The sequence below is a fragment of the Girardinichthys multiradiatus genome, chromosome 23, assembly GCF_021462225.1.
Source record: "Girardinichthys multiradiatus isolate DD_20200921_A chromosome 23, DD_fGirMul_XY1, whole genome shotgun sequence".
In the NCBI taxonomy this organism is placed as follows: domain Eukaryota; kingdom Metazoa; phylum Chordata; class Actinopteri; order Cyprinodontiformes; family Goodeidae; genus Girardinichthys; species Girardinichthys multiradiatus.
Window position 1 is genome coordinate 41,363,655 of NC_061815.1, and position 12,918 is coordinate 41,376,572.

At 40.0% G+C, this 12,918-nt stretch overlaps 1 protein-coding gene across 1 annotated transcript; it reads right to left on the minus strand.

The window, feature by feature from the left end:
* Window positions 1-621: 621 nt before the first annotated feature.
* Window positions 622-7,287, minus strand: rap2c (RAP2C, member of RAS oncogene family). Its single transcript, XM_047354157.1, has 3 exons — window positions 6,338-7,287; window positions 2,203-2,488; window positions 622-1,763 (listed from the first exon to the last, which is right to left on the minus strand). The coding sequence occupies exons 1-2, from the start codon at window positions 6,608-6,610 to the stop codon at window positions 2,210-2,212; spliced, it is 552 nt and encodes a 183-aa protein (XP_047210113.1). The 5' UTR covers window positions 6,611-7,287; the 3' UTR covers window positions 622-1,763; window positions 2,203-2,209.
* Window positions 7,288-12,918: the final 5,631 nt, after the last annotated feature.

Sequence of the window (12,918 nt, forward strand, 5' to 3'; positions counted from 1 at the left end):
CAGACTCAAATCTCCATTCTGTGTCCTTTTTAGACCACCTTTGAAAAGCTCAAAATTCATTTGATTTTAACGGTGACCGGCCTTTCTAAATGAAACCTGGAAAACGAGACTGAAGGATGTACAGAAAGGGAATACAAGTATGAAAATACTCATGTTTCCATATTCAATTTTCTTTTTCCGTACTAATCTAGACATGGAAAATACCAAAACCGAACAATATACATACATTTCCAGATTGTAGGAACCCTGCTTTGTGACTAACCCTCCTTGTGGAGGGGTGTCTGTTGGACAAGTAATGAGCAGCAGTCTTTGCCATGGTTGTTTAGACCATAACATTACATTTCTGTATTACAAATTATTTTTGCTGGTCTTACGCAATATTCAAACTTTCTACAAAAGCTAATTTTGGGGGGTTTCGTAGCTGTAATCATCAAAATGTCACTTTAAAATACTGTATATCACTCCACGTGATATACAAGAAATGGGTTCCGGTACTAAAACTAATTTACTTTATAATATTTTAATAAACTGAGTCTCGCCTGCAGGTGGTGGAGAGGGTTATCCTCTCACAAATGTTTCCACTACAGATCAACTAAGAAATAATCAGATGGTGCTCGTGTCTCATTTAAAGATAATACTTTATCTGTGTGTCATCACAAAAACAGAAGTTCCAGCATGTTTATTCTCAAATAATTACAGTTGTTTATCTTCAAGAAAAGACAAATAACAGGGGGCAGGGGGAAAAATTTAAGGCTCTGTTAAAAGATCCCGAAAACTGACAAAAAAGCAGAAGCTAGTATAAAAGTAAGCTTAAAATTGACTACCCATGTCATGTTTTAATAAATATGTTACTGTAATAAAAAGAAACGCAAGATACAAAAGTTAAAGTGGGATGAACTGTGCCAGAACGTTCACCGGACCACACGGCAGCAGGAGTTACTTGCAACAAGAAATCAGCGTGAATTTATAGCGACACGCGTTCCTCGTCTCGGTCTGACTTCGGTCGTTCTGAAAACCTGAAGGAAAGTGACAACGGAAGACCTGCGTCCGAACGAGCCTCTTCTTTTAGAGACAGAGTTCAGGCTACAGGTGGAAAAATAATGGCTCATTTAAACATCTTCACTTTGGAGCAGGCCGGTTTTCAGCTGCTTCAGGTCACAGAGATGATGAAACTCGACTGTCCGTAACGTAAATAACACCAGTTTGTCCGTTTTTATAAGGGTTGAAACGACTAAAAGGAAATACGCCGCAGAGGTTTTAGAAAAAGAACTCAAGGCTGAAAGTTTTGAAATAAGATGATCCGCACACCTGAGCAGCACACCGGTTTAAGTATGCATGCTTAAAAATCTAAATGTTGCATTATAATGAAATACTTTTATCAAATTCCAAATTTCAGACATGACACAAGTAATATTAAAGAATATAATAGTGATTAACGCAGCTGTAAAAAAATGCTGCAACCCCACAAAACACTTCTGCTTAGTATGTCAGGAAAACCATCTATAAGGACAAAAGAAAATATTAAAAATAATAATAAGACAGAAATTCACAGAGGGCTGCTCTGCTGAGTCGGTTCGTATGACTGCTTTCACGCTCGTCACAAAGGCCGTTGAGGTTGCAGCAGAAGCATCTTCCAACACTTATCAAAAATAGGTCTCTTCTGTCTCTGTGACAGAACGAATACCCGATGCTCTAAGTTTTTGTCAACATCAGGTTATCCTCAGGTGCTTCAAAACGGCTGCAGGGATCCAAAGAAACGGTTTCTAATTAAAAAAGCAGAGAAAAAGAAAACATATTAGTAATGCAACAAGTTTAAAAGGGGCCTGTAGGCAGCTGGGAATAGAAACTACAAGGAAGTTCCTGTTTTGGACTCAGGATGTGATGCTTTCCTCTTACTGCTGTCTCCTTCATTGCTCTCTGCTCCTCTCCTCCCTGATCTGAGCTGCTCAAATAGCCATGTCCTCATTTCAACATACTTTCAGTGATCTTATCATAACAAGCTAAACCAACGGTGTGCAGCACCACCCACTCCTCTGTCCTGCTTCCAGCCAAGCTTCTCTCACACTCCACTCGTTCATCTGTGTGTCACTTTTTCCCCTCAGCTCGTCAAGTGTTTTTGCACAAGCACTGCAGGAACATTTCATCACGTTTTGTAAAAATAAGCAAGGGGCCGACTGTGCCGTGCTGGATGCCTCCCCCTACCTCTTCCTCACTGCACCACGCAGGCCGTGCAGCACTGCTCCTGCTTCTCCGGCAGCGTGGAGTAGTTCATCTGTCGGACAATCTCCGCGAACAGCTCGTCCACCATCGTCTTGCTCTTGGCGGATGTCTCAATGAAAGGGCAGCCCCACTCCTGAGCCAGGGCTCGCCCGTCTGAGCCGGCGACCTCGCGCTCCGACTCCAGGTCCACTTTGTTGCCGACCAGGATCAACGGCACCTTCTCAAAGCGCTTAACTCGCACTATTTGGTCTCGCATGGGCCTGATGTCCTGGAAGACACAGGAACATTAGGATGAAGCTGCTCTTTCAAACTGAGGTTTTCTATGAAGTTTAAAGGAGTGGTCTGATTTCTAATAGGTTATGTTCTAAAACAATAAACATGACTCGTGTGTTTTTCATTAAATATTACCTTATATCAATATTCCATCTGTGCTTTCATCTTAAATGTGTTCATTCTAAACTATTTAAATATCTTATTTAATTGTGTCCTTGAAGCCACCCTATAGATCCACATCTCCCATATATCCATTTACTGGGGCACATAAATATGAGAGGACAGGGACTGAGGCGATTGGGATGAAATGGGTAGGGATAAGAGGGGTAGGAATGAGAGATTAGGGTGGTATGGATGAGGACTAGGAGTGGAGCTTAATAAGAAGTCATTAAATGGGTAAGGATATATGCATTAAAGCATAAACATGGGTAATTTTGTATTATTTTATTTTTTGCTGGATTCAAAACTACTATCTCAATCAAAGTACCTGCAGCCCATGTGATCTCTTATTTGTTATAGACCCAAGGGGTAAAATAAATGGAATCAGCAGGTCAGACATTAATCCTCTGGGCATGGGTGATGCACCACTGTGTGAAAATCAAGTAAAGGGCATTTAAATGGCATCTAAAAACCCAGTCATAGGTCGTCGTCCTTCCTGCTACTTCCTATTTAACTCAGGATGCGACTTGCAGGCCAATGACACGCCAGTCTTGTTTGCAGTTGGGGAACAAGCATCAAAATATCAGACCAGAAACTGAGTAGGGTGTAGTCTTTACTCTGAAATGGGTTTAATTTAGTTTAGTTCGACACACTGGAGACAGCTCTTATAAAAGGTCAAGAACAAAAGGAAAGAAGGAGGACAGTTGGGCGTGAACAGATGCAACAGCTCCTGGTGAGAAGTTATTGTGCTGGATCAGATGTTGACAGCTTTGACTCTTAAAAATGAAAGTGAACTTTTCAAAAACCCGTATTTCTGTAATACTGTCAGCGATAAGCAACGCTTTGTTATCTATAAACCTGGTGCGAAAATCAGCTGGGCTACCTGCTGCTTCTAAATGCAGACAGGCAACACATTTAGGTACCAGTAGCTATAAATTCTACTCTGCTTTAAGTTTCATTTGTTCACATGTCACTACACCTAATAAAACTGATCATCTGCAATTTTATTGTTGAATTAATAAAATATTTACCATCTATAAACATAATAGTTTGTCTATGATTTTATAGACTAAATTATGCTGATAAGATTTATGTTGGATAAAGATGTTAAAGAGTCAAATGGAGAGCTGTAAAATAAGAGAGCACTATTACTGGGTGAAGGCAAAGGGAAACAACACTGCTTCTTAGTATAATAAGCAAACTTCATTTTGGGCCTTTATTTTACATTTATCTACCCAATCTACCATACATCCCATGGCTATTGCAAACCTAAGGCTGAGGTAAAAACATTTCAAGCTCTAAAACACTTTGATCACTTGATAAAAAGTGTTGAAATACAAGAAATGTGCAAAAATGTGGTAGTATGCATTTACATTTTTGCTGTTATGTTTTATCTCCTTGTTGCAACCTAAAAACTGACCTGTGGATAAGGCAATTATTGTATTATTTATCATTATCTGGAGAAAAAAAGCTTTCACAATAAACATGTATACAGGTCCTTCTCAAAATATTAGCATATTGTGATAAAGTTCATTATTTTCCATAATGTCATGATGAAAATTTAACATTCATATATTTTAGATTCATTGCACATTAACTGAAATATTTCAGGTCTTTTATTGTCTTAATACGGATGATTTTGGCATACAGCTCATGAAAACCCAAAATTCCTATCTCACAAAATTAGCATATTTCATCCAACCAATAAAAGAAAAGTGTTTTTAATACAAAAAACGTCAACCTTCAAATAATCATGTACAGTTATGCACTCAATACTTGGTCGGGAATCCGTTGGCAGAAATGACTGCTTCAATGCGGCGTGGCATGGAGGCAATCAGCCTGTGGCACTGCTGAGGTCTTATGGAGGCCCAGGATGCTTCGATAGCGGCCTTTAGCTCATCCAGAGTGTTGGGTCTTGAGTCTCTCAACGTTCTCTTCACAATATCCCACAGATTCTCTATGGGGTTCAGGTCAGGAGAGTTGGCAGGCCAATTGAGCACAGTGATACCATGGTCAGTAAACCATTTACCAGTGGTTTTGGCACTGTGAGCAGGTGCCAGGTCGTGCTGAAAAATGAAATCTTCATCTCCATAAAGTTTTTCAGCAGATGGAAGCATGAAGTGCTCCAAAATCTCCTGATAGCTAGCTGCATTGACCCTGCCCTTGATAAAACACAGTGGACCAACACCAGCAGCTGACACGGCACCCCAGACCATCACTGACTGTGGGTACTTGACACTGGACTTCTGGCATTTTGGCATTTCCTTCTCCCCAGTCTTCCTCCAGACTCTGGCACCTTAATTTCCGAATGACATGCAGAATTTGCTTTCATCCGAAAAAAGTACTTTGGACCACTGAGCAACAGTCCAGTGCTGCTTCTCTGTAGCTCAGGTCAGGCGCTTCTGCCGCTGTTTCTGGTTCAAAAGTGGCTTGACCTGGGGAATGCGGCACCTGTAGCCCATTTCCTGCACACGCCTGTGCACGGTGGCTCTGGATGTTTCTACTCCAGACTCAGTCCACTGCTTCCGCAGGTCCCCCAAGGTCTGGAATCGGCCCTTCTCCACAATCTTCCTCAGGGTCCGGTCACCTCTTCTCGTTGTGCAGCGTTTTCTGCCACACTTTTTCCTTCCCACAGACTTCCCACTGAGGTGCCTTGATACAGCACTCTGGGAACAGCCTATTCGTTCAGAAATGTCTTTCTGTGTCTTACCCTCTTGCTTGAGGGTGTCAATAGTGGCCTTCTGGACAGCAGTCAGGTCGGCAGTCTTACCCATGATTGGGGTTTTGAGTGATGAACCAGGCTGGGAGTTTTAAAGGCCTCAGGAATCTTTTGCAGGTGCTTAGAGTTAACTCGTTGATTCAGATGATTAGGTTCATAGCTCGTTTAGAGACCCTTTTAATGATATGCTAATTTTGTGAGATAGGAATTTTGGGTTTTCATGAGCTGTATGCCAAAATCATCCGTATTAAGACAATAAAAGACCTGAAATATTTCAGTTAGTGTGCAATGAATCTAAAATATATGAATGTTAAATTTTTATCATGACATTATGGAAAATAATGAACTTCATCACAATATGCTAATATTTTGAGAAGGACCTGTATATCCGTAAAAAGATAAACTAAAATTGATTATGTTAGTACGGTTTGGCTGGGATTGTTTTTCCGTTTAAACTTTCTTTCGGTGATGGTTTCAAGAGAACACTTTAAGAAAAGAGGTATAATTGCACTAATTAATATTTTCCTGATCTGATTTTCTGATTTGTTTTGGAAGAAGATATAATAACTACAAAATACCGAGAAACATTTTTAAACCCATATCGCCCATCTCTACTCTGCACACATAACTGTTTCATAGGCAAGAGTTTGGAATCGTGATTTTGCCAAAATACTGAGAATATGCAGAGTGAGCCTTAAAGAATAATCGGAAATTGGTATTGGCCGGAAAAGGCCTGACTGGTGCATCTCTAACTGCAGTGAAAAGGATATTGTTTTGTAGTGGATCAAACTTATGTTGTGATTTATTCTTTTTCTGCAGCAGCACCATTTTGATTTTAAGAACTACGGGGTTAAATTTGTACACATTTAACCAAATAACTCACAGCAGTTGTGTCTATACGGTTTAATTTCACTGTGTGGAGTAAGAACCAGCATAGAGAGGGTATTTCCTCATGAGTGTTGCTACCTGGAAGGACTGCTGGTTGACCAGGCTGTAGACCAGGATGAAACCTTGGCCGTTTTTAATGTACAGGTCCCTCATGGAGGCGAACTGCTCCGTCCCCGCCGTGTCCAGGATCTCCAGCACTGAGGGGGACGAGTCCACCTCGATCTCCTTCCGATAGAAGTCCTCGATGGTCGGGTCGTACTTCTCGATGAAGGTGCCGGTGACAAACTGCACGGTGAGCGCGGACTTCCCGACGCCGCCGCTGCCCAGCACGACAACTTTGTATTCTTTCATTGGGGCGGTGGAGGCTGGCTAACGACGCAGCTATACTCCCTCCATAAACACTGATCAGGCCTGGAGAAACTGCGAACAAATAAAGCGAAATAAAACAAGCCCCGCTCACTCAAAAAAACCCCGCTCTGATGCTCATACTTGTTTTTCTGTCTTTCTGTCTGGCCTGTTAGCGACTAAAAGTTGTTGTCGGTTAACTCCGATGTTAGCTCACGGTGAAGCTAGCTCCTGTCTGGCTGACTTCCAGCTGAGCCATCCCGGAGCTTCGAGCCTTCACAGCCGATCCGATGCACCACAAGTCGCCCTGGACTCGCTGAGAACTCGCCGCCAGCCTAAGTCACGGTGATCCGCATTTAACCTCCTCTAACGACAGCATGCCACTTCCCTCACCCACACATCAGCCCTCCGGTGTCGCGGCGCTGCTTGTGTCCGGGGTCCAGTCTGGGGCCTGGTTCTGGTTCCGGACCGACCGACGACTCGGCAGCCGCACGTCCTTTCAACTAAGGATTTGTGAAGATTTCCAACGGTCCATTAGCTACAGGTTTTTAGCTTCTTCGGTCTTTGTTGGACTCAGTGTCAAACAGTTTTTCCAGCAGAAGGAAAATCTTTTTCCTCCAACTGGGTTCCTGAAGCTAACAGTCTACTTCCGCACCGAGACAGATTTCACAATAAAAGCCTCTGCAGACCTTCGAGCTGCGTTGCACTTACCCCGGAAGTTGGAATTAGGATTTGGGAATGACGACACTCCCAATTTACCAGTGTTCCTGTTGAACTTCAGAAAACAATGGGATTTGCTGTTCATGCGAACTTCAGTTAGAAATACCAACCAATACCAAACAATTTCCTGAAACTTGTGTATTTAAACACTGTAACAGCACTGAGAATTTCTGTTTAGGCGAACAACGTAAAACTGTCCCATTGCAACTTTTTCTGGCTCTATGCTAAAGAAATTCCAACTTCTGAGTACAAATGAAACACAATACATCAGAAGCAACTCAGGATCCATCTAAACCGTGTTCTACGTGCCAGTGAGAAAACTAGTGGGACATGTGGCTAATCAGGCTTACTTTAATTACAAATACTAATCAATCAAAGATCCAAGCAGCGTTGGGTGGCCCTCGCATCTCAGCGCTGCTCAGCCTGCAACTGAGGAGCCCATCGCTCAATTACGCACATCACCACTAGGCGGCGCTGTGAGGAAGCTTTCATACGACCTTCGTTCATGCTGAGTTCTGCTCTGGTGAGAAGTGTTCAAAATTGGTCCGAAATCTGAACTTCCTGATTGAAGCTGCGCTCACTTCCTGTTTGGTGGTGAAACATTAATGGAGACTTCCTGGAAAATGGCATAACATTTATTATGCCTCATTTGACAAAGTTTAAAACATCTGGAGACTGTCAAAAAAGGTCAATCAGCTAAAGAAACCTGTCATTTGGTCGGTAGTGGCCGGGGCTAAAGTGATGTCGTCAGTTGACTGTGCCAATGTGTTCACCATTTGTCCACGATGATGCATACCAAATCTGAAGTGGATCGGTTGATGTATAAGGGAGATAACGCGGTTGAAGTTTCTTAGGGGCAGATGTGGATCAATACCAGAAGGTTCCGTGTTTCTGCGACTTTCCTTGTAGGACCTATAACAATCTCTTCTTTTTCTGGCAAGACGTCAAACTGAGGTCAGGCTCTGCCCCTTTATCATGCTCAAAAACTCACGATTTTGATAATTTAGATCCCCCATCCCCTCTGAGCAAACTGACCAAATTTTAAGCCGATCAATCAAAATTGCTAGGAGTTTGATCAAACACAGAGACTATAAACGGCAAAATTGGCAGTCAAAATGGCAAATTCAATTCAATTCAAGATGGTCGACTTCCTGTTTGTTATAAAACGTGGCTGCAAGAGAGTTTGAGGTGGATTTCCAGGGGTGCTGTTGAGCCATTTTTATTGCGACTTTAGGGAAATCCCCAAAATACTATTTTAGCAAACGACTGATGCCTCCACCAAACTTGGTGACTTTTTGAAAATGTTAAAGCCACCACAAAGGCAATTAGTTTATTGCTTGAATAATAATAATTAGAAACGAAGTGATTACAATAGGTCTTTGCAGCGCTTAGCTGCTGGGGCCTAACAACAGTATATTTCTCTGCATTTTATACATTTGAACACTTTAGTAACAATTTTGAGTCAGATTGATTGAGCTATGTTGCATATTAAAGTTGCGGGTTGGTGAGGAACCTGCAACGTTTCCATTTGGAATTTTGATTTCCGGGACCATTCCAGTTTATTTTTGTGACTCAGAACTAAAATTGTTCAACTTCCGAGCACACAAACATATCACACTACCACAGATGAAATCTAAAATCACACCTAGGTACGACATCAGTACAACTTAACATTGTTTCGGTGTCAAGTCAGAGAGTGAGTTATATGTGATTGACGGATTTGGTTTGTGATGAACGTCTGACTTTTCCATTTTCTGTGACATTCCGGTTGATTTCCTGACTCAGAACTAAACAATAGGCCAGGCTAACTACAGGTAGAAATACAAGTTCACAACATTGCCTGTCTCTGCATGTTATGTTTTTAAACACTGTGGCAACACTTTTTAGTGTGACTGATGAAACCATAATTTATGGATTGTTGAGGAACCTGACTTCCTATATGAATTTCCAAATTCAGAGGCTGTTTCAGTAGATTTTGCTTATTAAGAACTAAAGAATTCCAAAATATGAGTACAAGTTTAACACACAATATCAGAAGTCTAAACTCTGATATGTCAATGGCGTCACACCCAATTTATGTATATTCCTGTCAGAGTCGCTAATTGTTAGGCTATGTTTGATTTGCATCGAAAGTTGGAACTTGGATCTGGGAATGACGTCAAACCCAAATTAAAAATGTTCTGGTTGCTTGTTGAAAATTGAAAACACAATCGGACTGGACTGAGCACTAATCCCTGAGGTGCTCCTGTGCTAAGTTTGATGATGGAGCTGGATATCATATTATGTGCAAATTACATCTTGACTTCTTATTTTAAATGTACATTTCATCCATACATCTTGTGCAAAAGTTTTAAATGCCGACCAACTTCTTTGCATTTTCCTTTTCAGAAGCCCCACTTTAATTTATTTCTGAAGTGGTGTTGATCAACAAGTTATCTAGGCTTATTACTACCAATGACAATCATCAAAAAAAGTCTGGCTCCTTGGACGCCAAATACAAAGAAATGAGTGACAACTCAAATGTTTGGACAGTGCTATAGATATCAGATCATAAGCATGTAAAACAGCCAGTTTACCAGTGAAAACCAAAAGACTGCAAGAGGATTACCATGATGTGTTTTATTTAAGGTCAAACAGAAACAGCAGAACTGATTATAGGCACATTGACTCTCAATACCTATACAGTGCGAAATAAATTTGCATGGAGCACAGCAGCACGTACAAGCACCACAAGCAGAAAGCTGAATGAAACAGTAGATGAGTTAGAAACAGCAGTCAGTCTGTCCTAAAGCGTCCGAGAAAGGTTTTCTTATGGCTTAGTCCTCAACAGCTTTAGGCCTTCTTCATCTCCAACAGGCCGACATTTAGTCTGTGATTGTTGTACTCAACTTATATTAAAATGCAACGATGCACAAACAAAAGACTTAAAAAACACCCATACACACATTCAGTTTACCTTTGTGAACTGAACATAAACGTACACTTTTTACTATGAAGGCACAATAACAGCGAAAAATAATGCTGACAGACAATACATGAACTTGAAAATGATTCACCAGTAAGTGATAAAGAAAGCCCCAGTATGGAGACAATGAGGGCATGAAAGGAACCATTGTCACAATAATGAAGCTTTAAGGGATCTTGAGCAGACTTTGATCAGAGATCCATTTCAACACTCAACAGTCTTAGAGCTATGAACCAACTCAGCTGGATGACTCAATCAATCCATAACATGGAATGGAGCCATGGCAACAAAATCACTGGCTTAGCTAACAAAACAAACCCTTGACATGTCAGTTTCTGCAAAATCAGATATGTGTAAGAAGGTTTCTGCAAAAATAAAATCAATAGTAAAATAGCAGAAAAGAATTTCAGATTTAAATAATGTAAGCACATCTGACATGCTTTCTCCTCTTGTCTGATTTTATTCCTGCACATCCTTTTTTCTCTCTGGCTATTTTCAGCCTGCAGGAGGTGATTTACATGTTGTAAATGATGACATGGATTTTAGGGCAAGGCTAGCACTGATCTCCTAAAGTTATTGCAGACTTTGTGGTAATCCACCTCTTCTTTTCAACATTAGAGAATAATAAATGCGTCTGAAATCCAGAGCAAATCAAACATAGTTTACAGTGACACAATTTAGTGTGTGTCATCACTAACACATAAACAAAAGGACAGATACCTCAATTCTTTTCACACTGTAATAGAAACAATAGACACACCATTAACAATACGCTGATTGGTTATCATTAATGATCTCTTTTATCTGTATTATTCAAAATAAATTTGGAGTATTTATATACATAAGTGCAAACAAGGTGAACGTCACACATTCTTGTACATGTTAGTCAGGGCTGACATCACCCAGCACAGCTGGGCATCAAGAGACTTCTGGACTCTATTTTTGGCCCAACCTGAAACACAACTCACCAGCATATCTCTGCAGCAACAGACTGTTTGGTCTGCAGGAGGTGAATTAGTTTGACTTTACAGTTTATCCAAAATGCCTCAATACCTCCCTGACAGATAAGTGTTTGCTTTTTAAGTTCTTTCTTGTTTTCTGAAAAGGAAAAATGTAATGTACAAGAAGACAAATATGTATGGTCAACAAAACCAAACAAAATAAAACCAAAACTGACTTTGGAAATCACAAGGATTGAAGCTGTCCATATAAAATATTTAAGCAAGATACAAGCTAATTAGACATTCCTTTTTCAAACAAAACAGGTAATTAGGTTTATGAGGATAAAAATGATATGATAATAGAAAAGGTAGCCATGTTGTCATTTTGTTGCCATTGATTTTTGATTTATATTATTTTTCAGCTTGATAATTTCAAACTATTGTATGTAAATTAGTTTTTAAACTATTTCCATGCCTTGTTTTATTGTTTGATTAAAAAAATACAATTATTAGGTGTGACTTTTATTTAAATGTTTCACAGCTTCTTATTGTGACTGAAAAATTTCAAGTAGTCTTTATTTAATGTTTTATTAGATGTTTTGTGATTCAAGATGGATCACTGGAAAAAATTACAGCAAGATCCCAAGAAATTGAAGTCTTAGGGTCTGGAAAAAGGGAAGTGAAGGTAGTCTGAGGTCAGGGGTGGCTAGAGAAGGAGGGTTTGTTTTCTTGGCATGACAAATCAACTTTGCACAACTGTTGGATTTAACAAACTGAATTTTGTGGACTTCAGGATGATCTGAGTTGAATAAATTTAGGCAGCTAATTTAGAGGCAACCAACTTGTAAAGTACCTTTAGCTTGAGCCACCTGGACTTGTTAATCCAATTGTTTTCAGCTTTTAACAACTTTTCTGATTGTAAATATGGACTAATTTAGGAGAAGGGCTACTTTTTTGTGGCCATTTCCTGTCCCATGAAGATTAACACACAACAACCTCATTTGAGTGGTGTGTTCTCTTGTTTTTCCTATTTAAAACAGTGCCTAAAAGTGACACTCAGTGTCACATGATAGTTTAACCCCAGGAAAACAGGAAGTCATAAATCACTAAATGAAATTTCCTAGACACTCAGATTGACTTAAAAAGAGTAAAATAACCAATGCTTTAGCTACACTTATTTCACAGGAATTATTAGAGGTCACAATAATTGGGATTTTGTTAAAAACACTGAATAAATGTACATAAATTAAAGAGCCCATTTTTCTAAAGTTTCAAGTGCAAAATGTTTACACATCTTTACCAGGGGTGCCAATAATTGAGGAGGGTGCTTTGTATTCCTTTTAACATTTGTGTTTTATTCCTCAAATACAACAAAATGTCATTATTATAGAGCTGAGGAGGCACTGTTCAGCTTGACCTTTAGACACTTTAAGGTCAGTTTCTCCCAAATGAATGGATGCCTATGACTTTAGATATATAAACATTTGAAAACATTTACCAATAGTTTCTCTGTTATACCTAAAGATGGGACAGTAATACATGTCATTCATTGACCCAAATGCTGGTTTAGTTTTAACTGTCCCCTGATGAACACAACTGAAATGTTTATGGGCCAAAAATCAGTAGGAGATTGCAACCTTCCTCTGAGTTGTTTGCCTGCCCTGTCATCTGCCTCACAAAGAGGTGAA

Coding starts and splice junctions, on each gene's coding strand:
- rap2c (XM_047354157.1), bottom strand. CDS start 6,610: ATGAAAGAATACAAAGTTGTCGTGCTGGGCAGCGGCGGCGTCGGGAAG. Junction 2,489..6,337: donor TCAACCAGCAGTCCTTCCAG/GTAGCAACACTC, acceptor TGTGTCTTCCAG/GACATCAGGCCCATGCGAGA.